At 39.7% G+C, this 24,401-nt stretch overlaps 1 protein-coding gene across 1 annotated transcript in view; it reads right to left on the bottom strand.

The window, feature by feature from the left end:
* The window catches only part of PCLO (piccolo presynaptic cytomatrix protein), a 167,384-nt gene that overhangs the window by 125,329 nt on the left and 17,654 nt on the right, over positions 1 to 24,401 (bottom strand). Inside the window, exons 4-5 of the mRNA XM_063134321.1 lie at positions 9,249 to 11,454; positions 1,661 to 1,797 (exon numbers count right to left, since the gene is read on the bottom strand). Of these exons, the coding sequence (XP_062990391.1) occupies positions 1,661 to 1,797; positions 9,249 to 11,454 (2,343 nt within the window). The remainder of the gene's footprint in view (positions 1 to 1,660; positions 1,798 to 9,248; positions 11,455 to 24,401) is intronic.

Raw genomic sequence — 24,401 nt, 5'->3', positions numbered from 1 at the left:
TGTGTTAAAGTAGCCTTCTTTAGCCATTCAGAGTGCATATAAGCTCTACAAGGAGGGTAAGCAGGTATAATTGTGCTAGCTCTGCCCTCTGTCTTCATTTTTGTCCCCTTTGATACTTTAGTTCCTCTATCTATGGAGGCTATCTGTATGACAATGGAATCAGTACGGCAATGGAACAAGTTATCTAGGGAGGTTGTGGCCTCTCCCACACTAGGGTCTTCAAAAGGCAGCTGGACAACCATCTGTCAGGGTTGCTTTAGGGTGAATTCCTGCATTGAGCAGGCCTTGTAGGTCTCTTCCAACTCTGCTATTCTATGATTCCATGATTCTATGAATCACATGGAAAGCTCCTGATGGATGGAGATGTCTCTCTGCTGTAGTCATACTCTACAAATCAAGGTTGATAAAAATGCAGATGGAGGGCATGTGTGGAGCTAGTCTATTTGTGCCTACTTCCCTTCCCCACATAAAGAGCTTACACACTTTCTAAACCTCTGAGGAGGGCTAGTGTCAGAAATGCAATTTTCTTCATGATTATGGACCTGTTTAGCGAAAAGGAGGGGGGATTTCATGAACATTTTTGTCCCTGTGAAATTAACTCTTCTTTTCTGACGAACTTTCACTTACCTCAGCAAAGGGGATACATTCCCTTCCTTCCCAAGCATCAGGAGACTGGGAGAAAAAAATGGCGGCCAACAGGTGTTACATAAGAGTGGAGGGTAGTATTTTGTGTGTGTACATTTTTTAACCTCCTGAAATGGAAATCTTTGCAGTGAAAATCAAATCTCATGATCATTTGGAGTAGCACTAACCCTAGCTACTTGAGTTGCTTGAGTAGGGTGACCATATGAAAAGGAGGACAGGGCTCCTGTATCTTTAACAGTTGCATTGAAAAGGGAAGTTCAGCTGGTGCCATTTGTATATATGGAGAACCTGCTGAAATGTCCTCTTCATCACACCAGCTAAAGCTGCAGATGCCCTGCCCTCTTTTATATCTGGTCACTAGTATAGCTCCTGCAGCTTTAACTGTTGTGATAAAGAGGGAATTTCACCAGGTTCTCCATATATACAAATTACACCTGCTGAAATTCCCTTTTCTACGCAACTGTTAAAGATACAGGAGCCCTGTCCTCGTTTTCATATGGTCACCCTATGCTTGAGTAATTTCTGGATGGTGTACATGTGCTCATCAAGGAGCTTATAGGATTGCAGAGACTTTTACATACTACCTCACTCTACAATGCTTGTGAAGATAGCACTGTGGTTCAGGACTGACTCTACCAGTAGGTAGACTTCAGCAGCTGCTGCAAATAAAATGGCACGTTTAGAATGCCCATAAAAGGCAGCAAATTATCAGTAGTTCAATTAATTTTACCGTGGGGAGGAGGGGAAAAGGTTCAACTTTTGGAACTATATCTGTCAAAATGCTTTCAATTTGTCCTGCTATAGTTGTAGGTCTTTCAGGCAACCACTAAAGCTATACTATTTTCCTTTGCCTTTACAATGAGTATTAGAGAGGGAGAATGGAGTTTCCTTAAACTTCACTTTGACAAATTGAGTGGTATAATGAACTATGCCTGTGTATAATGAACTATGGGAGATAGCATGAATAAAAAATGTTCTTAAAGTATATCATTGGTTTAAAACATAGCCTTCTTACTTGGTCTTGATGCTGACTTGGTGGTCTTGAATGGGCTAGCTTGTCTGGCAGTCTTCGGTCAAAACCATGTCCATTCTCCAAACGAGTCTCCCGGGGCTTGTCGAACCAATCTGTTTCTTCCCGGCGCAGGTGGTAGGCTTTGAAAACCAAGGACACGTCATAGGTTCTGAGCCAGAGATGTGAGAAGAGCAATAGTCCGGTGTGCGCAGTCAACATGCATATAGCAGTTAATAATTGGCCATGCATTTTAAAGCAAAAGTAGCAGGCAAGAGTGGAAGCAGACAAACTCAGGTTAGTAGGAAGCGATAGAGAAGACATAGCCTTAAGAGCTGTTATGTCAGAAGGCTATAAGAAATTCGTTGGCCTTGTTTGGTTTCTTAAATATTCTGTTCAACATAGGTTTCTGAGATTTTTCTGTTAGTAGGTCACTTCACAAAACACTTTGCATCCCTCCTTATAGACTATACCCTGCCCTCAGTTCCTTCACAGTGTCTAATGTCTGCATGGGGCACGTCTATTGTGCCTTATATATATAACAGCAGAAAACAGAACCATTTTTGGTAGATGCTTCCAAGTTCTGAAGCGTTCCCCATTTTCAAGCCCACCAAAGTCTGATTCTGGACATTTTCTGAAAATGATGCAAAACTTTTAAGTAAAGAAGTTATTTTTTTTAATGCTGGTAGATGTAGAGCTTTTTTCTGTCTTTACGTGTGTTGGTTTGTGGCTTTAATATTTTTATTTTTATAATGTCTCTGTTTTGAGCCTGTGGCACAGGGCAGAAATATAAATCAATATATAATTCAAAGTGCTCTAATCACCAGTTTTTCAAGTGATCCAACCAATCACTTCTGCTTCCCCCATCTCTTGCAGTGGTCATTCTCTCTTTCTTTGGCTGCTGAGTGCACACGATGTGTCCCCTTGGGGCAAATTATGATAAGAGTGCAGACTGTATGGAGCTCTTTCTGGGTGAGAACCTGGCAAAACTATCTCTAGTCAAGATGCACTGTTGAATTGTTTGAATGCACCTGGAGTCTTCTAAACCAGACAATTCTTCAAACCTAGTCCTGTAAATCAAATCTATTTAACAGATTATATTAAATTACTCCGGAGTGTGACTTGCCTGACTTACAGTATAAGGGTGAAGACTCACATACATTGTAAGTGCAAGTGTAAAAACACAAATTCACTAAATTTTAAGGTATTTATTTTCAGAGCAGAATTTTTGCACATTATTGATGTGTGTTCAATAACTTCCACCACCTTCCAAATGTGTTTTGTTTCACCCTTACATGCAGCCATGTGCAATTAAACCCCAACAAGCTGCTTCTAGGCAGAGAAGGTTCATGAAGGGCTGTTTTAATAAGCAAAGAAGTCAGTGGTGGGTTGTTGTTTTTGCCTAATATTTAGGCCTGGCTGAGAGTTCATAGTTGTTTTAAATATATATTGTTCTTGACTGTTGCCTGTTTTGATGCTTTTAAATTTTGTATATTGATTTTTAATGTTCAACATTTTAAACCGCCCAGAGAGCTTCAGCTATGGGGTGGTATATAAATGAAATAAATAAGTAGCACTACTAGAAGTAGCAGCTTTCAAGGTTTGTTTATATGCCCTATCACTGTTATTGCTCTAAATGTGATCTTCCTACAGGGTGCTTAGACAGATTTACATGGTTTTCCAGAACATTCTCCTATCCAGCAACTGACCAGGCTAAGACCTACTAAGCTTTAACAATATAATTCTTAGCAATGTAATACGCTCCAATAAGCTATCTTTTAATGAAGCAAAATAAACATAGATTCCATTAAAATAAAGGGAGATGCACAGATATGTATACCAGACAACAGTTTTGTGAGTCCGTTCAAGCAGCAAACAATTCACTGAGCAGTGATACAAGTCAAATCCCAACAAAGTGAAAAACACTAAAAATGGGAATTGAGAATAAAACTGCCAGTATCGTACTGCCTTTATACAAGATCAAGGTGTGACCACACTTAGAATACTGTGGACAGTTCTGGTCACCACACGTAAAAAAAGAAGAAGATATTATAGAGCTGGAAAAAGTGCAGAAAAGGGCAACTAAAATGGTTAAGGGGCTGGAGCATCTCTCCTATGAGGGAAGGTTACGGCAACTGGGATTGTTTAGCTTGGAAAAAAGGAGGCAAAAAAGAAACACAATAGAGGTGTGCAAAATTATGCATGGTGTGGAGAATGTGGACAGAGAGACATTCTTCTCCCTCTCTCAAAATACTAGAACCCATTGGGGTCATTCCATGAAGCTGTTTGGTGGGAGATTCAGGACAAATAAAAGGAAGGACTTCTTTACACAGCACATAGTTAAATTAAATTATGGAATTCACTACCACAAGATGTAGTGATGGCCACCCATTTGGATGGCTACACTATATTCTTTCAGATGCCAGGTGAAGACCTTTTTATTCTCTCAGCATTTTAACAGTCTATAAACTTATGCTGTTTTAACTTTGTATTTTAAAATTGTATTTCTGCACTGCTTCTGCTTTTATCATGGTTGTGCTTCTATATTGTATTTTATATTATGCTTTTATACTGTTTGTTTTATACTTTGAATATTTTTAATTTTTGTGAACTGCCCAGAGAGCTTCGGCTATTGGGTGGTATAAAATGCAACAAATAAATAAATAAATACATAAAACCCCATATGTCAAATTTCACAGGCCTTTTCCTAATTGAATCATAATGGAAATCTGAAATCATAGAATCATAGAATAGCAGAGCTGGAAGGGGCCTACAAGGCCATCGAGTCCAACCCCTTGCTCAATGCAGGAATCCACCCTAAAGCATCCCTGACAGATGGTTGTCCAGCTGCCTCTTGAATGCCTCTAGTGTGGGAGAGCCCACAACCTCCCTAGGTAACTGATTCCATTGTCATACTGCTCTAACAGTCAGGAAGTTTTTCCTGATGTCCACCTGGAATCTGGCTTCCTTTAACTTGAGCCTTTTATTCCGTGTCCTGCACTCTGGGAGGATCGAGAATCTATGGTTACAGCTGTGATTTCCCTAAGGCTTCAATTCTATGCACATTTAATGGCAGGGGTGGGGGTGGGGGCTTACTTCCACTTACTATGTGTAAGATTAGGCTGAAAAGCATATTTAGCTGAGAACTAGTCATATGTTACTTTAACTATACAGCTTGCAGGGCTGTATATGAGTGTGCCATTCTTTCGACACCCCACAATTAAAGTCACACTTGTAAAGTAACAATAAAATGAATATATTGGACAATACTAACTTCTTGTGATAAGTGAAGTGATTATCTGTGGAGCTTTGTATGCTTACTAGCTAAAGATACTGGCTAGTTTTGATGACTGGCGGTTACTAGCTATTGAAGATACCTCATTTACTTGGGTAAGTGCTGGCATGAAACAAATTGGAAGCCGGTAAAGGAGAAAAAGTTGTGGCAAAGCTGAAAACAAAGGCCCTGGGGGGTTCCAAACACATGATTTCTGCAGGAAACTGGTGCTGCTTTAAAGGCTAGCACTATCTGTCATGGGTGCTTGACTTAGGCCCCTTTCTTTTGTCTACTTGTAAATAAAGAGATATTACAATCTAAATACAGTGCTCTTTGGTCATAAGTGAATTGATCCTGCAAACATTCTGAAAGTGGGGAGTGTAGAACAGTATGACCTGGCTCTTCGTACAAAGGCTTAGTAGTAAATCGGTCAGTATTTCGGCACGCTGTATCTTTGATACTTTTCAGATACCTTTGTTTGTGATGAATGCGCACATCTCCCAAAACTCTAATCTGCTTAAAGACACTATTTACTCAGGAGACCAAACTGAACAAATACAATGGCATATTATTAAAATGTTAGCCTAGTAAACTTGTAGTTAATCATTTTGTTTCTGTTATGAAGGTTGTATTACTTCCTTTTCCTACACGTGGTTTTTCTTCACAGCTTTCAATATCTGTGGGTCACGTTGTGCACCCTAAAAAAAAAGATCCTAACTTGATCATAGGAACCAATACCATCAATAATATCATATTACTTGAGTTGAAAGAAGGTATACAGTACTTGCTACTAAAAATGTATCCACAAAATGTATCTGACATTATCACTGCGTCATCCTAGGAATCACCTTTGAGTTCTGCTGCTGCTGCTGCTGTAGCATGAACACACTTTCCACTATCTGCCATGAAGATAACAATGAACTCCAAGTAAATAAATAAATAATAAATAATAAGTACAGAAATAGATGCTGGACTTCACACGACCAATTGTGGATTTGCAGACTTTACATCACGTAGCATTATTTCTGCCGGGTGGGTTTTCATGTTGTGTGAATGCAGCCAGGGTGGCTTGTTAACCATGCAGGGTGGGGCTTGTTAGCCACCCAGTACAACCCAACATCAAACCACGAGTTCTCAAGGAAGTAAGCCACACTTCATGGTTAACCAACTCTAGCTGTGTTCAGATAAGACGAAAACCCATAGTTCAAAACAACACACAGTCAACCACTGAGTGTGGGTTAGCATGTTGTGTGAACAGCCGCACTGTGTGTGGGTGAGTATGTTGTGTGAACAGACCCACAATATAAGTTATGGTTTCAAAGGTGTTATTGTAAACATTTATTTTTCATGAAAAGGACTGCAGGAGCAAATGTTGCTTAAATTCCAGTGGGTGCTACATGTTGTTATATCTGACAAATGCAAGTGAGAAGAATGGTCCAAGTTCCTCCTTTTTTGTTTCAGAAAAAGTATATGTAGATGCTACGCTTCTTGGTGACCTTACATGGAAGGACAACAGATGGATGGCTTCCAACAGAAGTGGGCAACTTATGGCCCTTCAGATGTTTTGGCCCTACAATTCCCATCATCCCTCACTATTTGCTATGCTGGCTAAGGCTGATGGGAATTGTAGGCCAAAACATCTGGAGAGCCACATGTTGTCCACCCCTGGCTTATACCATAAGAAAATCTTTTGGAAATATAGTTGGGGATTTTGAGCAAATTTTGAAAGAAGAAAAAAGACATACAAAGATTGATTTAATTCCTCTCTTTCTTCAGCCAATCTATTATCTCACCCCTTTGTTCTATCAGGACTACCTACAGATATGATTTTGTAAATGAAGAACAGTTGTATTAGAGCCTCAACAACCTCAGGAAAGGAGGAAAACTGGGATGTCCAATGTAGTAAAGACAAGAAGAACTTCTTCTTGAGATCTAAAGATGCTTAAGCGTGGTTTAAATGGGCTAGTTGTTGGAGACTCATAAATATGATATGCAGACTATATTCTTGCAGTGTACCAAGGGCCTGGAGTGTGCCCTGTCTCCTTAATCCCAACAAAACAGTGAAGAAGAAGATTGCTTGTTGATGGCATTGAAGGTGTCAATCTTTATGTAAAAGATACTTTAGATCAATAATTTTAATAAGGAATGGAAGAAATAATTACGCTGGGTGTCTTACAGAGGGAATTAAAAAAATCCTCCCCATGACTTCAACATTTTCAGAAATAGAGAGAGAAAAAAAGAGACAGAGAAAGGTGGGGTGGAGTGTGGTTAAAAATGGAGTCCGACCCTCATACTTTTGTGTGATATGACTGTGGTCATAAACTCTTTTCTCCTTATTCCTCTCCAATATTTCTTGACTATATTGAGAAGTGGTTTACTTTGGGATAAGGACTTCATCTTGAAAGAGGACCTGCATCTGTTAACAGTTACATTTAATCTCTGCAGAATCTGGGAGAATAGATATTTCCATAATGGGCATTTTAGACATCTTTTCACATAAGATAATGTAAAATCATTTAAAAAGAACCTTAAAAAATAAAATAGCCAAAACCTAGTTACAAATCTAAAGAACATGAGTTGGAACCAGAGCAATCCTATGTAGATCCTATGGAAAACAATGCAAAAACATAGTCATGGCTAATCTAAATCCCACTGATCTCAATGGGATCAAAATACAACTAGCTTGCTTTGGATTCAACTTCATCTCTTTATACTTCTCTGAGATAGAACAAAGGTCAGATCACAGATATGAAAAGTAGCTTTGCATCACATTTTCCAATGCGTTTTCTCCTTCAGAGTGATTTTTATAGATAAGAACATTTTTTTTCTGAAGAAATGACGTTGAAGTTAAGAAGAAAATGCTAGGAAATTATAGCTATCATGATACTCCAGACTAATACAACCATTTGTTTTATAGCAATCACTGCTATTAGCAAACAGAACAGTGCATGCATTGTATTTTTATTGAATAATAAGCACAAAAAGTCAACAGAGCACATACAAAGAAAAAAACAGGTAAGAAACATGTAAAATTCATTCTTTCAAAAGTTCTTGTTGAAATTGCTTCTAAAACAGTTTTCAAAATATTTAGAACTTTACTCAAGTCCAACAATGCTGATACATAATGTACACTTTAATATTTAACATCAGCATAACATTTTCTTTTGCTTTTGAAAAAGCAGCATTTCATAATTGCACCATGCAATTTAGTGTGCATCTGTGTGAGACAAGAGTTTGCACTTGCCTGTGAACTTCCCATCACCATTTATTTGTACATTTACTTGGGATTTTAAAAAAAGCAGTTCTCTTCCTCAATTTTACAAATTCCTAACTCCCTCCACCTCTCAGATTTTTCTCAATACTTGGAAGAACAGATAGGACTTTGCCAATTGTGTAGCATCCTTCACAAACAGTCATTTTACAAATACACTTATATGGCAAAAGTACTGGTTATGGTTCATGTTTGGTAATTTATACATATGGATAGGATTAAAATTATATGTATGTAATTAGTGAGGATATTAATTGCTCTGTCCATCTGAACAAGAAACATGTTTATATCAGCATAGTTTTTAATGTACAGTAGTCCATACACAACCAAAACAATACACTTTACGAAGGTGTGATTATAAAGGTGTGATAATGAAGTTTCCAAAGATACAATACCTCATCAGAACACTATTGCTTCTTCTACTATCAGGATTGAAAATCATAATTTATCATTGAATTATATAAGGGAATACCTTTCATAAAGGTTTTTTATTTGTAAACTGTGCTCTATGGCTCTTGGAAACGTTAAGGTGCTGAAATTTCTCAACAAGCTTATTGCACAGAGGATTGCTTCTTATAAGGATAAATTGGGAACAGGATGGGTCACATTGTTATAAAGACTATATTTTGGGTGGTATTTTCAGCCTTAGTTGATTTCAGTGAAGATGTATTCCACTGAACATACTGGAAGAAGATAAACCAATCCTGAATGAAAGCTTCTGAAAACCCCAGCCAAAACGCTTTTAAGAAAGTAGAAAGAGCAAGAAATAGAGAAAAATGCACACGCAAACTAAAAGGAAAAAAAATGACTTGAACATGCAAGTCTATCTATATATACCCACCCAGAATCTGAGCATACAGTTCAGTCGACCAACTGAAAAGAATATATATACATATATATATATACACACGCACATATATACACACACAAAATGCGGAAAGAAAAAAAAGAAGTAGTAGTAGTCCCCGAAAGATGAGGAAATTAGACACATGCATAGAAATAAGGATTTGTGTTGTGAGAGCGATAAAGCAGTCTGAAGTCTGGTTTACCTTCACTGTCTGACATGGCATGCTGGAAGTCATCCATGATGAACGCTATGTCCCGGTCATAGCCTCGAGCACGTGACTCTTCCCTCATGTGCTGTTGGACTTCAGGCAATGAATGGCTTGATCCAAACTGATCCCTAGTGTCTGCAGATATAGGTGGCAATGGCCCAGCTGCAGCTCGTGCCATTCCCATTGGCTGGCCCACGGGACTTAAGGGACTCTCTTCTTCTGAGTTCTGGGCTACTATTGGGATTCGTCCCCTACTCTGACTTATAGGTAGGCTGGTGGGTTTAGTTCTTCCAGAGGGAGCTGCATGGCTGAAGGAAACGTCCAGTGGTTCAGCCTCTTGGGCTTTCAGTCTTAAAGAAGAGCTTGAAGAATCTCTTTTTAGAGATAAGTCAAGCCCATAGACTGAAGATGGACGGGAAGAAGGCCTGGATCTGCTGCTACTGCCGTAGGGTTTGTCAGCATCATCTTGCAAGGTGGATCTCATTGTTGCACTCAGTGCAGCCCCAAGGCTTGTCCCAAGGGAATGTGTCAGTGTTGGCCCCATGTACTTCTGTTGGTCTGTGATATTTTTCCGAAGCCCAAATGTGATGTCATCCTGGAGTAGCCTCGCTCTGGAGGTTATGCCCCCCAGTGATGATGTGCTGGAAGTTAAGTAGCTTGAATAATCAAGCTCCAGGTCTCTGCTTTCCTGAATGGGTGAAAATTTTGACAATTTGGGGTCTATCAAGGCCTTCTTATGTTTTGACTGCTTCTGGTACAGGAGGGCTGCTGGGAGCTGTTTGGCAGCTTGTTTCTCTAAGGTAAGCCTGCTTATACTATATTTCTCTGATTTGGGGAAATGTCTGTAGCTTGTATCCGCATGGTAATATTGTGAAAGGCCTGCCAGGTGATCCAAGCTTTCAGCACCCCTTCGGAACTCCTGCTTGATCTGATGCTTTAGAAGCTTCAGTTCATAAGGATCTTCCATTGGGTCTTCCTCAGTTTTCATGTAGCTGTGCAATCGAGAAGATGTTTGCAGTGGTGCGAGGAAATCTGAGACTTCTTGCACCCTCCGGGCCTCAGTAGTTCGAAGAAGCCTATCGGTTTTGCTCAGATCCTTCTCATGTAGACCATAAGCAGAGCTAAGTGAGGACGTTCCTTTACCAAGGTCCCCAATATCATCAATCAGTACATAATTACGGGATGCGTGATGGTCAATGTCTGCATAAAAAGAGTCACCAGATATGCTCGAGATGGGACTACTGGCCATGCTGCTTCTTTCATCCAGCCCCAACCTTAAGTCCAAGGTGCTGTATTTACTACCTAAATGGGACACTGCATAAGTGTTATCAGAAGATGCAGGTGCTATCATGAGAGGCTGATTGCGAATCACATCATAGTTGGTTGTTATCTTGGGCTCCAGGTATAATGAAGTTTGCCTGGTTTTTTGTGGGATCACCATCAACTGTGATGAGAGCTGATAGGAAGGCTGTGGGGTTGGCGGTGGCTGGGCTTGGGGTGTGAAGGACATGGTTGCCACAGTTTGGAATGCAGACTGGGTCTGATAAGGAGAAACCTGCTGTTGATATAAAGGCTGCTGCTGCTGGTAATGGGACTGCTGGGTGTACTGACTTGGTGCTTGAGTAGGAAGGGCAGGCGAAGAGTACTGATACTGAGTATAAGGACTTGTAGGAGTTGTAAACTGAGTTTCTGGTTGGGTCTGTGGGGGTATAAATTGGTCAAATTCTGTTTGGGGTGCAGTCCGTGGCCTTTCCAAGCCATGCTGAGATTCTATCCTGGTAGGCCTGGCGCTGCTGACTTCACTGTCAGACATATAATCACGTTCCTCTGCTACTCCCTGAAGGTAGGCACGCTCTCTCTTTTCTCTTTCTTTTAGCAATGCTTCTTTTCGTCGATTGATGCCCATTTCTAGATACCGAAGTTTTGCATCTATTTCTTTCTCTTCCTCATCTAGCTCTGCTTGCTTCTTCCGAAGCTTGGCTGACTCTCGTTCTACCAGATCCAGTTCTCTGTCTATATCCTGAAGGATTTTAGCTCTTGCCATGGTATTGCTTCTACAGATCCTTCGACGTGAAACTGAGCCCACAGTGGTGAAGGCAGATTGTGTTCCTACTGCAACATCTTCTGGAGGTGGGTTGGGCAGAGTCCTCTTGACCTTCTTTTGCATTCCTGATGCTGCTGCACTTGGAGATCCCTTAGTCTGCAGCACATGAAAAAAAAATACAGGTTGATTATTCTAGAGAAACGGGCCAGCACAATTTAGCCCAGCACATTTTGTGATTCACCAAGCCAAAAGCAACTCACTCACATACACTTTAGACTGCTAGGTGTTTGACAATTCTGATGTTTTTGTGGTCCCAAGCAGGCAGCAAAATTGGACTATGTACAGCTCTGGTCAAAAAGAAAAGAGCTAGAAAAAACGCAGAAAAGGGCAAACGAAGTAACTGAAATGTTGGAGCGGCTCTCTACAAGAAAAAAACACCAAAGCACTTGGAAGTATTTAGATTTTTGAAAACAAGACAATTAAAGGGGAACGCAGTATATTCATTAAATTATGAATGATTTTTAAAAAAGAAATGGAGATATTTTTCTCCCTCCCATAAGGCTGGAACTCAGGGTCACAAAGTGAAATTGGTTGGCATTCAATTCAGTATAGACTACATAAAGTACTTTCTCACACAACACATTATTCATTCATAGTATTCACTGCCACAGGTTTTCATCGTTGTCCTAGACTGATTTAAAAGAAAACAAGACAAATTCATAGGGGACAGATCTATCAATGGCTATTAGCCATGACAGTTAAATTGATCCTCCTTGTTTAGAGATAGGGTACTGGTGTATTGCTGCATACTAGTACCAAGGTGCAAGTCACAAGGGAAGGCTATTGCTTTCAAACTTTTTATGGACTGGAGGCATCTGGGCTAGAAGGCTTTTTGGTTTGGTCCAGCAGGGCTGCTCCTATGCTATAAGGTCATCGAGGTCTTGGTGGGCTACCATATATGACTGATTGTTTGCATTTGACTTGGTGAGTCACATGTCATGTAGGCCTTGAGTAATACAGAACAACTGTAAAACACTTTGCATAAATGAGAACATTGTAGAAAGAATCTTCAACATCTAAAAAAGAAAGTAGCAAATGGCAATTTTTCAATAGGACATGGTTCTACATAATTCTAAATATAAACTATCAAAGCCTTTGCTGACAAATCTTATTTACGATTACTTTGTGTGTGTGTGTGAGTCTCTGCTGACATTAAATAGAGCATACTGGTCTGAGAATTTTGTAATGATGAAACTCAGAATTATGTCCATGAAGAATCTCTTCTAAAAACCATGAAGACATTCTGATATGCTTCATCACAGTAAAAAAAGAACAGGTTAAAACCAAGAGCGCTGGACTTCAAAGAGATTGATCAACCAAAGAAACAAGTCATTACCTCCCTGAGAAATCCAGGGCATCAGCCTGGCACCACTTCCCTTGCTACCTCTAATTTTCATTTCACTGTTATTAACGTTTTGCTTTACAGTGTAATCCTATGCATGTCTACTCAGAACTAAACTGAACTGAGCATGTTTAGCCTGACGAAGAGAAGATTGAGGAGAGACAAGATAGCACTCTTAAAATACTTAAAAGGTTGTCACACAGAGGAGGGCCAGGATCTCTTCTCGATCCTCCCAGAGTGTAGGACACAGAATAACGGGCTCAAGTTACAGGAAGCCAGGTTCCAGCTGGACATCAGGAAAAACTTCCTGACTGTTAGAGCAGTACGACAATGGAACCAGTTACCTAGGGAGGTTGTCCCACACTAGAGTCATTCAACCATCTGTCAGGGATGCTTTAGGGTGGATTCCTGCATTGAGCAGGGGGTTGGACTCAATGGCCTTGTAGGCCCCTTCCAACTCTGCTCTTCTATAATTCTATGATTCTATGTCTACTCAGAACTAAACCCATTGAATTTAATGGGTAAATAGGTATAGTGGGACTGAAACATATGTGTTTTGCATTCATTAACAGTAGATGGCTGCATTTTTAGCTGATGTATTAGCATCACTTAAATCCAGTATTAGCACTTGAATTCAGAAAATACTACCAGTAACTTGACTTCTGCTCCTGCCACTTCCCCATGCTAGAAAAAGTCTACTTTCTAATACAATGGTAATTTATCACTATGCTAATTCTAAACAGAATTGTTTGAAATCAAATACCAACGTAAATAAGATTTGCTGATAAATTACTTAATAACATATTTTTTCAAATTCTGATGTCGTGTTAATTAGTAAATTAGAAAAAACAACAACCAACCTTACAATCTTTCTCTTTTCCCCTTAGTTAACCTTAACAGTTCATGATAATTAATGCAATGGCATTTGTCACATATCTTGAAATAAGCTGTCATCACATTTTACTGCCATTTTCCTTCTGTTTAATCCTTTCGTCTACTTTCCATTGACTTCTGCATGTTTTTACATTTTAATAAATGCAATTTAGTGTTGCTTTTAAGTGCTCATCACCCTTGCCCAAACCCTATGTTACACCAACAAATCAAAGAAACTATTTTTTTTCTCAGTGTGCAGCGGTAACTAAAGCAAATTATCAATCATTTTGAGGTAGTCTAGCTGGCCAATTTATATGGACATTTAGCTGTTTTCAATTCTCTTCTTTTTCCAGTTTGAAATAGGAAACAGAGATGCTGATTGATATTGTAGGAGAATATTTATTAATTATCTATGAAACTTGAGAAAAGCATTTCAGTAATTTTTAAAGCAGTTTCTCAAGTGATCGCCGAAATATATCTTCTCTCACTCCAAAAATGACCCCAGAGCCATTTATATCTGGGACAAAACTGAATTTGTCCTACTTACTAGTCAGTTCTCATCTTGGCTATGAACTCACTAAAAGGTTTTTTGTCTCCTTCGCAGCCCCATCTACAATGTGGGGGCAAGAAGTCTGCTAAATCTTAAGGACTGTTGAAAGAATTGCTAGCATAATGTATGTGAAGAACTTTGAGCACAATATAAATGTTGATAATTCCCAAATGATTTAAAACCGGAGTGCTCTCTCCTGTGGGTCAACCCAACTGAATTCTAATCCAGTTAACTCCAGCTTTCTCAACCATTTTATCTCTGATCAACTGTGACAAAATGCCAGCTGGATATGTAACTGTTCCTTATCCATGTATCTTGTCTTTCATTCTGAATGTTTGATGAAGCATCCTGTATTGGTTGGAAAGCCTGCAAATTTTAAACAGTGGTATTTGACCCAATTAAAGATTATTTTGTCTATTCTACATTTCTTTTTCTTTACAGCAACACTGTTTCTAGCCTTCATGATACAATAGTGTTTTGACAAACCTTCTGAAATCAGAGAATGGGCTTTGGGATGCACAAAACCCAACCTTTAGCACTGTTTTGTGTTTGCCAACTTAAAATCAACATATATGGACACATTCTAATAATAGAAATCTATCTATCTATCTATCTATAGATATACAAGCTTTTGACATATATTACCGTATTTCTTCGATTGTAAGACACCATCGATTGTAAGACGCACACTAATTTCAGTACCACCAACAGAAAAAATGCTTTGATTCTAAGAAATAATAATTGACCTGCAATTCTAAGACGTACCCCGTTTTTAGAGATGTTTATATGGGAAAAAAGTGCGTCTTAGAATCGAAGAAATACAGTATATACAGTCTTTCTAGAAACACTTAATATTGCTTATTATGTCTTCTCCAAGTTGATAGAACCGTTGATGAGGTCAGAAGGCATCTATCCAATTACAGGAACCAGTCATGCAATAGAAAATGCTCACACATCCCATTGCTTCTCATTTGTGTAACGGCAATGCTTTAATAAGGGCCACAGAATAACTCATAATGGTTTTTGGAGTCTTTCATATTGAGTTGCTTATTTGAGTTTAGGCACCTGCCTAATCACTTCCTTTGTGTTGCTCTTTCTATTGTTTTTATGGCTTTTGCAGCTGTTAAGGGACTGTTTTACTAACTAGATTGTTTTACTAACAGAGAGCTTCGGCTATTGGGTGGTATAAAAATGTAATAAATAAATAAATATAAAAAAAAAACCTCTTTCCCTCACCTAGAATTCCAAAACAGTAAGCAAAGAAATGGATGGATTACAGATGGAAAGCTAACGGCCAGCTTTCCAATACGAATAATGTATAAATCTTTGTCTGGTTGTTGTGGCTTCTCTAAAATCACATGTTTCTTTCTGGTCAGGGTTTATGATATAATGGAATAGAAAGAAACATGCAACTTTAGTGAAGACATACTTCCTGTGGTTGGACAGGAAAGGATCTACATGCTCCATAAGCCATGACCAGGAATCTTCTACTAGGGATGGACAGGCCAGTTGATTTCTGGTCTGTATACATTTTGCATAGATCATTCTTAATTCTATCTTGCCCTGTTTCTGCATTAATCTCCCCATTTTTAAACACACACACTGAAATACAAATATATCCTAAAATATGGAGTTTTAATTTGAAGAAGAGCGAAAAGTAAAGGTTCTGATCTATGTATTAGTTCAGGAAATGCAGACTAATTGAAAACCTCAAGCATCCCCACCTGCTAGCCAAAATAAACAACTGGATAATCCAGAGCACACCATTTTCTCCAGTATTGGTTATGTGGATTCTGTTCTCATACCCTATGATACCGTCATCTAGAAAAGGAGGACAGGGCTCCTGTATCTTTAACAGTTGTACAGAACAGGGGATTTCAGTAGGTGTGGCAAAGGTGAAAGAAGAAAGTGCAAAAGCTGGGTTGCAGTTAAACCTCAAAAAAACCAAGACTATGGCAACCAGCTTGATTGATAACTGGCAAATAGAGGGAGAAAATGGAGGCAGTGACAGACTTTGTATTTCTGGGCGCAAAGATTACTGCAGACGCTGACTGCAGCCAAGAAATCAGATGTTTACTTCTTGGGAGGAGAGCAATGACAAATCTTGATAAAATAGTTAAGAGCAGAGACACCACACTGACAACAAAGGTCCGCATAGTTAAAGCAATGGTATTCCCCGTAGTAACCTATGGCTGCGAGAGCTGGACCGTAAAGAAAGCTGAGCGAAGGAAGATAGATGCTTTTGAACTGTGGTGTTGGAGGAAAATTCTGAGAGTGCCTTGGACTGCAAGAAGATCAAACCAGTCCATACTCCAGGAAATAAAGCCAGACTGCTCACTTGAGGGAATGGTATTAAAGGCAAAACTGAGGTACTTTGGCCAACATAATGAGAAGACAGGATACCCTGGAGAAGAGGCTGATGCTAGGGAAAGTTGAAGGTAAAAGGAAAAGGGGCCGACCAAGGGCAAGATGGATGGATGATATTCTGGAGGTGACAGACTTGACCTTGGGGGAGCTAGGGGTGGTGACAGCCGACAGAAAGCTCTGGCATGGGCTGGTCCATGAAGTCACGAAGAGTCGGAAGCGACTGAACGAATAAACAACAAAACATTTGACATTCCCTCTTCATCACAACAGTTAAAGTTGCAGGAGGAGTCCTCTTTTGTATCTGCTCACTCTAGTATAGCTCTTTCAGCTTTAACTATTGTGATGAAGAGGGAATTTCACCAGGTGCTGCCTGCATACAAATGACACGGGCTGAAATTCCCTTTTCCATGCAACTGTTAAAGATACAGGAGCCCTGTCCTCTTTTCCATATGGTCACCCTACCATCACCCCAAGTCCTATGGCAACACAAACCTCCATAAAAAAACCCTAAGGATTAGTTCACACATGTAATGGTTTTCAGTGGAGGCTTTTCACACATTCAGCTTCCAGTCATCTAGTTATGAGAAATCAAATGATGTACATATGCACGTATGAGGTATCCCAAAGTTTAATCAAAACCTCCCCCAGAAAACACCATTCTGTGGACGGTTCCGGTTCCGGTTGGGCGAGGCAGCACACACGCAGTCTGTTAGCTCGCCTAATTTTACTCTTTTTATCTTAATTCATTTATTTATTCTTTTACCCTATTGTTTGAAGTTCGATTTTATCTTGGCATTATTATTAGTGCTTTTTACAGGAGGAAAGCTAGCCTCTGGAATTTGTTTAATTGCTCAGCTCGGAGTTGTCAGACTCCTCTGCATTCCTCTCCCCCACTGTTGGGAAACATTCTACAAACAGTGCTTGATCTGATGGTGTTATCTATCGAAGCTGCTGACTGTGAAGACACACGGCGGTAAGGAGAAGCTGCAGCCCTGATACAGCAGGAAGAGCGGGCAGAGCTAATTTAAATTAGGAGCATAATGGAATTGCCTTTCTCTAATGACGGGGAAATTCTGGACATAACATTATCTCCGCCGGTTTTACAGCAGATACAGAGGACCACACCGTTGTCTATAACTCCTATGACTGAATTTAAAAGGAACAATCGGTGCCCAGGGCTACTGGAGGAACGTCTTCCTTTAGAAATGAATATTAGTGCTCTGTCGTCTCTATCACTTCCTATGGATGCCAGCAGAAATTGTAATTGTGGAGACGATATGCTCAGAAGATATGGAAAAGCCAGTATAGGAACAAAGCAAACAAAGATAACTGATTTTACTAAGAAGCAAAAAATTCTCTCCCTTAAGTCGAAGTACAAGCAGGAGGTTTCTATAGAGATGCAACCAAACTTCCTTATTGACCTATCAGATACATTATTGAGTGAGGAACAGATTTTGGACAGTAGCCAACTAAATAGTTCCTTGAATGTGGATTTTGGCAAATTAAGAAAGGAGGATTTTTTGCCATCTCCTGCTATCCCATTTGAGATATCTGAAGGGATTAATATAAGTAAAGGGTTTTGGAAGACTCAGAACGAACACCATTCTGTGGCACCCACAGATATAAATGTTTATACACTAAAATTCCACAGAAAGATGGTAATACAAACTGTATCAGCTATCACTTCTAATGCTCTTTTGTGTTATTTTCAGTGCCTAAATAAAGATTAAACAATATTACAATAGAGGAGGACATACATTTACCATTTCATAGTTCACTATTTAAGATAAATTTTGAGCAACTCCTAAGGTTGTGAAACTCTTTACGTGTTCCACCCCCTTTTCCTAATTCATCATGTGAACATAGTTATTTCTCTAGATCCACTACATGGCTCTTCAAAATATTGTTCAGCAATTATTCATGTTTTAGCTGTCTTGTGTCATCACAGATTCAGCAAGAACTTGCCAAAGGATGACTAAATTCTCCCAAAGACAATTAAATATTGTTCTTAACTCTTTTTAGATGTCCAAACACATTTTCAGCATCAAATAATTATGACTGCCTACCAATGTATCTTATAGTGTGTTTTATTCACGATACATTCTGCAGCGTAAACAAGAGACCCTTCTGGTGTCACTGTTATCTATTAATAGGAATAAAGGGAGGATTACAAGAGGCACACAGGAAACATATTAAAAACTTGCCACATGTAAGTATTGTATGTACCACACCAGTATCCTGTGGCCATGTAGTAAGCTGAGTGTTATCACACTCCCACAGTGATGTGGAACTGCAGGGAAGTGGGGCACAGTAACCTTATGGCCAGATGGAATCACATAAAAATCTGGGCATTTCTACTTAAACCTCACCTCTGCTTTGAAAGCCACTCTGTCAGCTACATCCTAAACCAAGCCTGCAATAAAGTTTCAAAAGAGATCCTAACGAGTGTGTGTGTGGGAATCTAGTTAATGCATTTTAATGTAGCTGTTGGCTTTTTTTTGAAAGTATTACTATTTGTTTTAATTATTTCCAGAGGGTAGACATTTTAGTTTATTGCAGTAAAAATAACAAAGAGTCTTGTGTACCTTAAAGCCTGAAACAACTGGGCATGGTTAGCCTGGAGAAGAGAAGATTGAGGGGAGACATGATAGCACTCTTCAAATACTTAAAAGGTTGTCACACAGAGGAGGGCCAGGATCTCTTCTCGATCCTCCCAGAGTGCAGGACACGGAATAACGGGCTCAAGTTACAGGAAGCCAGATTCTGGCTGGACATCAGGAAAAACTTCCTGACTGTTAGAGCGGTATGACAATGGAACCAGTTACCTAGAGAGGTTGTGGGCTCTCCCATACTAGAGGCATTCAAGAGGCAGCTGGACAACCATCTGTCAGGGATGCTTTAAGGTGGATTCCTGCATTGAGCAGGGGGTTGGACTTGATGGCCTTATAGGCCCCGTCCAACTCTACTATTCTATGATTATATGATTTATTCTTAAAAGGGGTGGGTTTACAATTGCCTGCTACTTTCTTCTTCTTAGTGGACCTAGTGGCACTGAAGCCTGAAACATCACCTGGCAGAGCCGAACTTAAATGTCTGCAACACCTCCTCCTCCTCCTCCTCCTCCATAACATCTTAAAACTCTGACCATGCATATATCCTGACTAGAACATCCAGTCTTTCTTAACCCCCATTCTGCAACCCCACTCCTGCCAACGTGATTTTTGTAACATTTTGCTTGATGAAGAGATCTGCAGATGCCAGAAGCTTACATGGTGATCTTTGAGTTGGACTAATCAAAGTATGGATTTTGGAATAAATATTTTAATTATCATCAATATGCATGACACTTTACAAAGTATAAAAGGAGCTTATAATTTGAAAAAAAAGAGGAAAGAGAGGAAGGAAGGAGAAATGGAGGCAGCCAGGAAAAGAATGTGCATTTATTTTAATTAACTGTAGGATATGGGGTATAAACATCTGTGACAAAGGTCGAATAGAAAAGCTGGATTTTGAGGAGGGATGTGAAGAAAGAAAGAGAGGAATTCTGGGAAGCAATTCCAGGGATTTAGGGCAGCAAGGGAAAAAAGGGTGGATGTATATGAGGTAAAGGAGACCTACACGCAGCTGACAGTGGAGGTGCTGGAAGACTAATGGTCATGTGATGGGATACAAGTGGAGAGATTTTGGGAAAGGCCAAATGGGGGCTTTGATTAAGGACAAAGACTGAGTGCTGGACCCGGGACCAAGACAGAAGGCCCTCATGTGGTCAAACAGACAAGCGAGAGAGAGAGAGTTTTGCAGCAGAGATCTGAATAGAGATGAGACAATGGAAGATGAAGGTTGAAGTAGTCGAGGTGAGAGTCAATGAGAGCATGAAGCAGAGTTTTTGCCGAGAGTGGAGGGGAAGAATATTTCTGCGCTCTTATTAAGGAATATTCCTTGTCCAGGAAGGTGGTGGCCTGAACATAGGGATCAAAGGAATATCAATGATAAAGCCCTATTCATCCCTATTCTACAGGGTGGACGGTGACATTGTCAATGGAATTTTATTTAATTTATTTTAAACATTGCTAGGTCACATTTAAAGGCAAATGCCCTATTAAGGTTGCATACATAGTAATAATGTGAGAGCCTAATGGACAGAAGGCGGCTTGGGTGGATGCAAAGAAGATAATTTCAGTTTTGGACATATTGGCTTGGATTCTAACCTTAGTTAACTTAAGGAAGTTCATGGAAGGAAAGTTTACTGTCTCTTCTTTCCCCATTCAGCTGCTTGTGCACCACTAAAAGCCTTTCTGGAGGGTGGGGAGGGGCTTTCCAGAACAATGGGGGATGGGGGGAGGGAACTGCTGGGGGAGGGGGGAATTAGGGTCCAATCCACTGAGTTTGAGTTGACAAGAAGAAAAGTCAACAAGGCAGTTAGAGATGAGGGCCTGGATTAGGGTTGCCATATGTCCTGGAAAACCAGGAATGTCCCGATTTCCAGGAGATTCTGAAATGTCCCGACCGGCTGGGCAAGAATCCCAGATAACTGGTCCAGCTGGCCGGAGAAATTCTGACCTCCAAAATGGTGCCTTGAGCCTGTTTAGTGGAGCGGCGGCAGCAGAGAAAAAGACGCATCAGTCCGTCACTTTTTCCAGAGCATCACCGCTCCTCCACAGGCTCATCTGAGTCACTCACCGAGACTCACCTTATTGCGCCTGCGGCTGCGTAGAAGAGGAACAACAGCGAGGAAAGGCGCACGTGCTCTCCTCAGGCTACCTGAGTCCCATGCAATGCAAAGGAGTTTGGTGAGCTTGGCGGGTTGTGGTCAGACCTTTAGGGTAAGCGCGGGGCGGAGCTGCTGGGTTATTTGTGGGGGAAGAAAGAGAGTTTTGTGGGGGACAGGAGTGAGTGAGTGAGTGGGGGACGAGGGGGTGAAGGAGAGGAAAGGAGAGAGGGGAGAAAGGAAGGGAAAGACACTCCTCCCCAAAAACACCCTTCAAAAATCCACCTCCTTGGATTTGGGTTGCAAGCCTCAAATCTGTTACTTGGAAGGAAGTTGCAGTGAATTTAAGATGTCTGATTTTACAGTTGTTGATGTTTTAGTTGAAAAAAAATTGGGCTTTGCAAAAATTGGGCTTTCCTTAGGCCTTTATATATTGCTCAGTTTTTTTTTTTAAAAAAAACTCCTACCCCACCCCCCAAAATTGTCCCAGTTTTGTGGATTCAGAATATGGCAACCATAGCCTGGATGGAGCAGGGCTGGCCCACTCCTGCCCATGAAGTACGTCAAGGTGGCCGCATCAAGTGGTGGTGTGGGGCAAGTAGTGAATTGTAACCTGCCTAATGAATTCAGGATCATGATGGAGGAGGAAATCTAAATAAACACATACAAGAAAGTCCAGCCAAAGTGAAGGACTTTGCAGCCCCGCTTATTTCAATGGGAAAGTTAACGATATGCTCATATCTGCCAACTCCAAAATCAACGAGACTTAAAAGCACTTAACTTGATCTCTGCTCTAGGATTTGCTAGCCCTTGTCCGTGTGAAGAATGTAAGGGAAAAAAAATCTCCATTTTCTCTCTCTCTCTGTGTGTTGTGCATGTGTGAGTGGGTAGGAGAATGGGCAGGGGCACTTATACACACCCAAATGGGAAGTATTAAATATTTTCCCTGTTTCCAAATTGGACTCTCCCCTAACAAGTATTCTCTCAGAGGATATTAATATAGCAAAAGTATGCCCTATTTCTGAACTGTGGCAGCTGTGCCAACAGAGATTTCGGCACTTTCCCTTGAGACTTGGGTTTCCCAGAAGAATAGTTCCTCAGCTACTAATTGTATAAAGATTATTAATTACATAGAGCCCAGTCTAAGAGACAGATGGCTTCTGTAGCCATATTTCTTTGTTCGAAGCAAAATGCTATAATTAGGAGGAATCTCTACTTTTAATGAGTCAGTTAATAGTGATAACATTAAAAAGAAGCAATATGGTCTTGCCTTTATTAGATGTTTGGACACTTGAATGAGCTGATTAGGAATGTTAATACTTTTGCAATGGTGGATGAATGTCAAATGTTTTCACTAATTTCTTGATATTCACAATTAAAGTCCCATTCAGAATCAACCAAACATTGGCCTTGGTACGAAAAGACAGGGAAGAGTATCTGTAAGCCTCGCTTCCTAAGATATAAAATATTTCTGCTCCAATTACTTCAGCATAATATGCAAATCAAATGTCATTTTAGCATCATGTTTCAAATAAAGGACTGAGTACCATGTGTTTGGACCTGGGCAAAGCTTTCCAACTCACAAATTGAAGGAAAATTATTCATGCCCTGAATCAGTAACATAATTATTTTAAGTGTCACACTATGCCCAGAGATCTTAACAACAAAATGGTATATACACAAACCGTGGCTGTTGTTGCGTTGCCATTGGCTTGATAACGACAAAATATTCAGCCAATATAAACACTGGTATAAAATTATAAATGAAAAAAGTGAAAGTTGTTCACATGAAAATTATGTTAACAAGTCAAAATTAACCCCATCGTGTGTGGACAGTGTACCAGGCTTCCCTAGAAAAAATACTGTCTCTAAGATATCACTGTCTATAATATGGAAAGTATATTAACCTAAGATAATTATTTCCCTAATAATATCATAACCGGATTAATGAAAGGAGTAACCAGAGTTATAAAAACTAAAACAGTTGCTCATATAAGAATGGCTGTTAAAATTATTCAAGGGACCGATGATTATCTTGAGAGGATTTGTTTGATGGAACAAATTCCAAAATAGTAATAGTTTAAAATCTTGTGGTTGCAGAAAATCTGTAGTTACTTTAGCACTAATGTTTATTTCAATTTGAGCTGTCAGCAAAAATATCTCGTCCATTCTAAAGTACTCCACGTGAGAAATAAAGCCATATTGATAGAAGGTGACTTTAGAACAATCTATTCTACAAAATTATCTCTGGACTTGTGTTTTTCTTCACTGTACAATCTGCAGTTATGGAATGAAAACCATTAGATATTCCATGAGCTCAGACAATGCATCTGGAAGGCTCTAGCTCATTATTTACTGTAATGTACCATTGTATCATATTTGTCAGTTTCCTGGGCACTTTTTAAAGCAGAATATATAACTGGCCTGTGTGGTTTTAGCTCAGGATTTTATGTTTGGATCCATCAAAGGTGGGTAAGAAATAATTATATCATCATCATCATCATCATCATCATCATCAGTAACTAGATTTGGAAAAGTGTCAGCAGAAATCTACATGACTACTTTGAGGCAGATGGACTGTAAAGATGATGAACTTCAATAATAGTATATAGCATTACTGAAACATATTCCCTTTTCAAATGGTTTTACATTTTTATTTGCTCATACTAAGGCACTTGATCTGTATAAGTTTATAAATGGTTGATGTGAATGACTAAATAAAGTGTTTTTCTGTTCTTTATTTTGATGGCCTTTTAGCTCACTTAATGAACAAACTCAAGTGAGCATAACTTAACAGTGGGGACGTATGGATTTTGGAAAATCTGTTCTGCCTGCAGATTGTAAATTCTGTTCTGTCTGAATTACCAGGTGCCTTTTGTTCCTCACTGACAGTATCATTTTCTTTTTCCAATTGTGCAAATTTGCGCAAATTCGCACTTGTGAAAATGTGCAAATCTCATCCCCTTCCAAAATGTGCCTGTTCATGCTTTAGCCTATGAAAGAAATCTGCATTTTTGGCTGGTGAATTTTGGTTTTGTGTTTTTACGTATTTTTCTACAACTATATTTACATAAAATTCCAGAATGTAAGTCTGCAGAGACTGCCTGCAGAATCTGTGGGTCAGATTCATAGAAATCTGAACTCATTTCATTCCATTGCTGATTTGTCCATTTTTTTGTGAACCACCCAGAGAGCTTTGGCTG

The sequence above is a fragment of the Elgaria multicarinata genome, chromosome 9, assembly GCF_023053635.1.
Source record: "Elgaria multicarinata webbii isolate HBS135686 ecotype San Diego chromosome 9, rElgMul1.1.pri, whole genome shotgun sequence".
NCBI classification, from domain to species: domain Eukaryota; kingdom Metazoa; phylum Chordata; class Lepidosauria; order Squamata; family Anguidae; genus Elgaria; species Elgaria multicarinata.
Note: the sequence above shows the minus strand (reverse complement) of the source record. Positions and strands in the feature narration are given on the sequence as shown.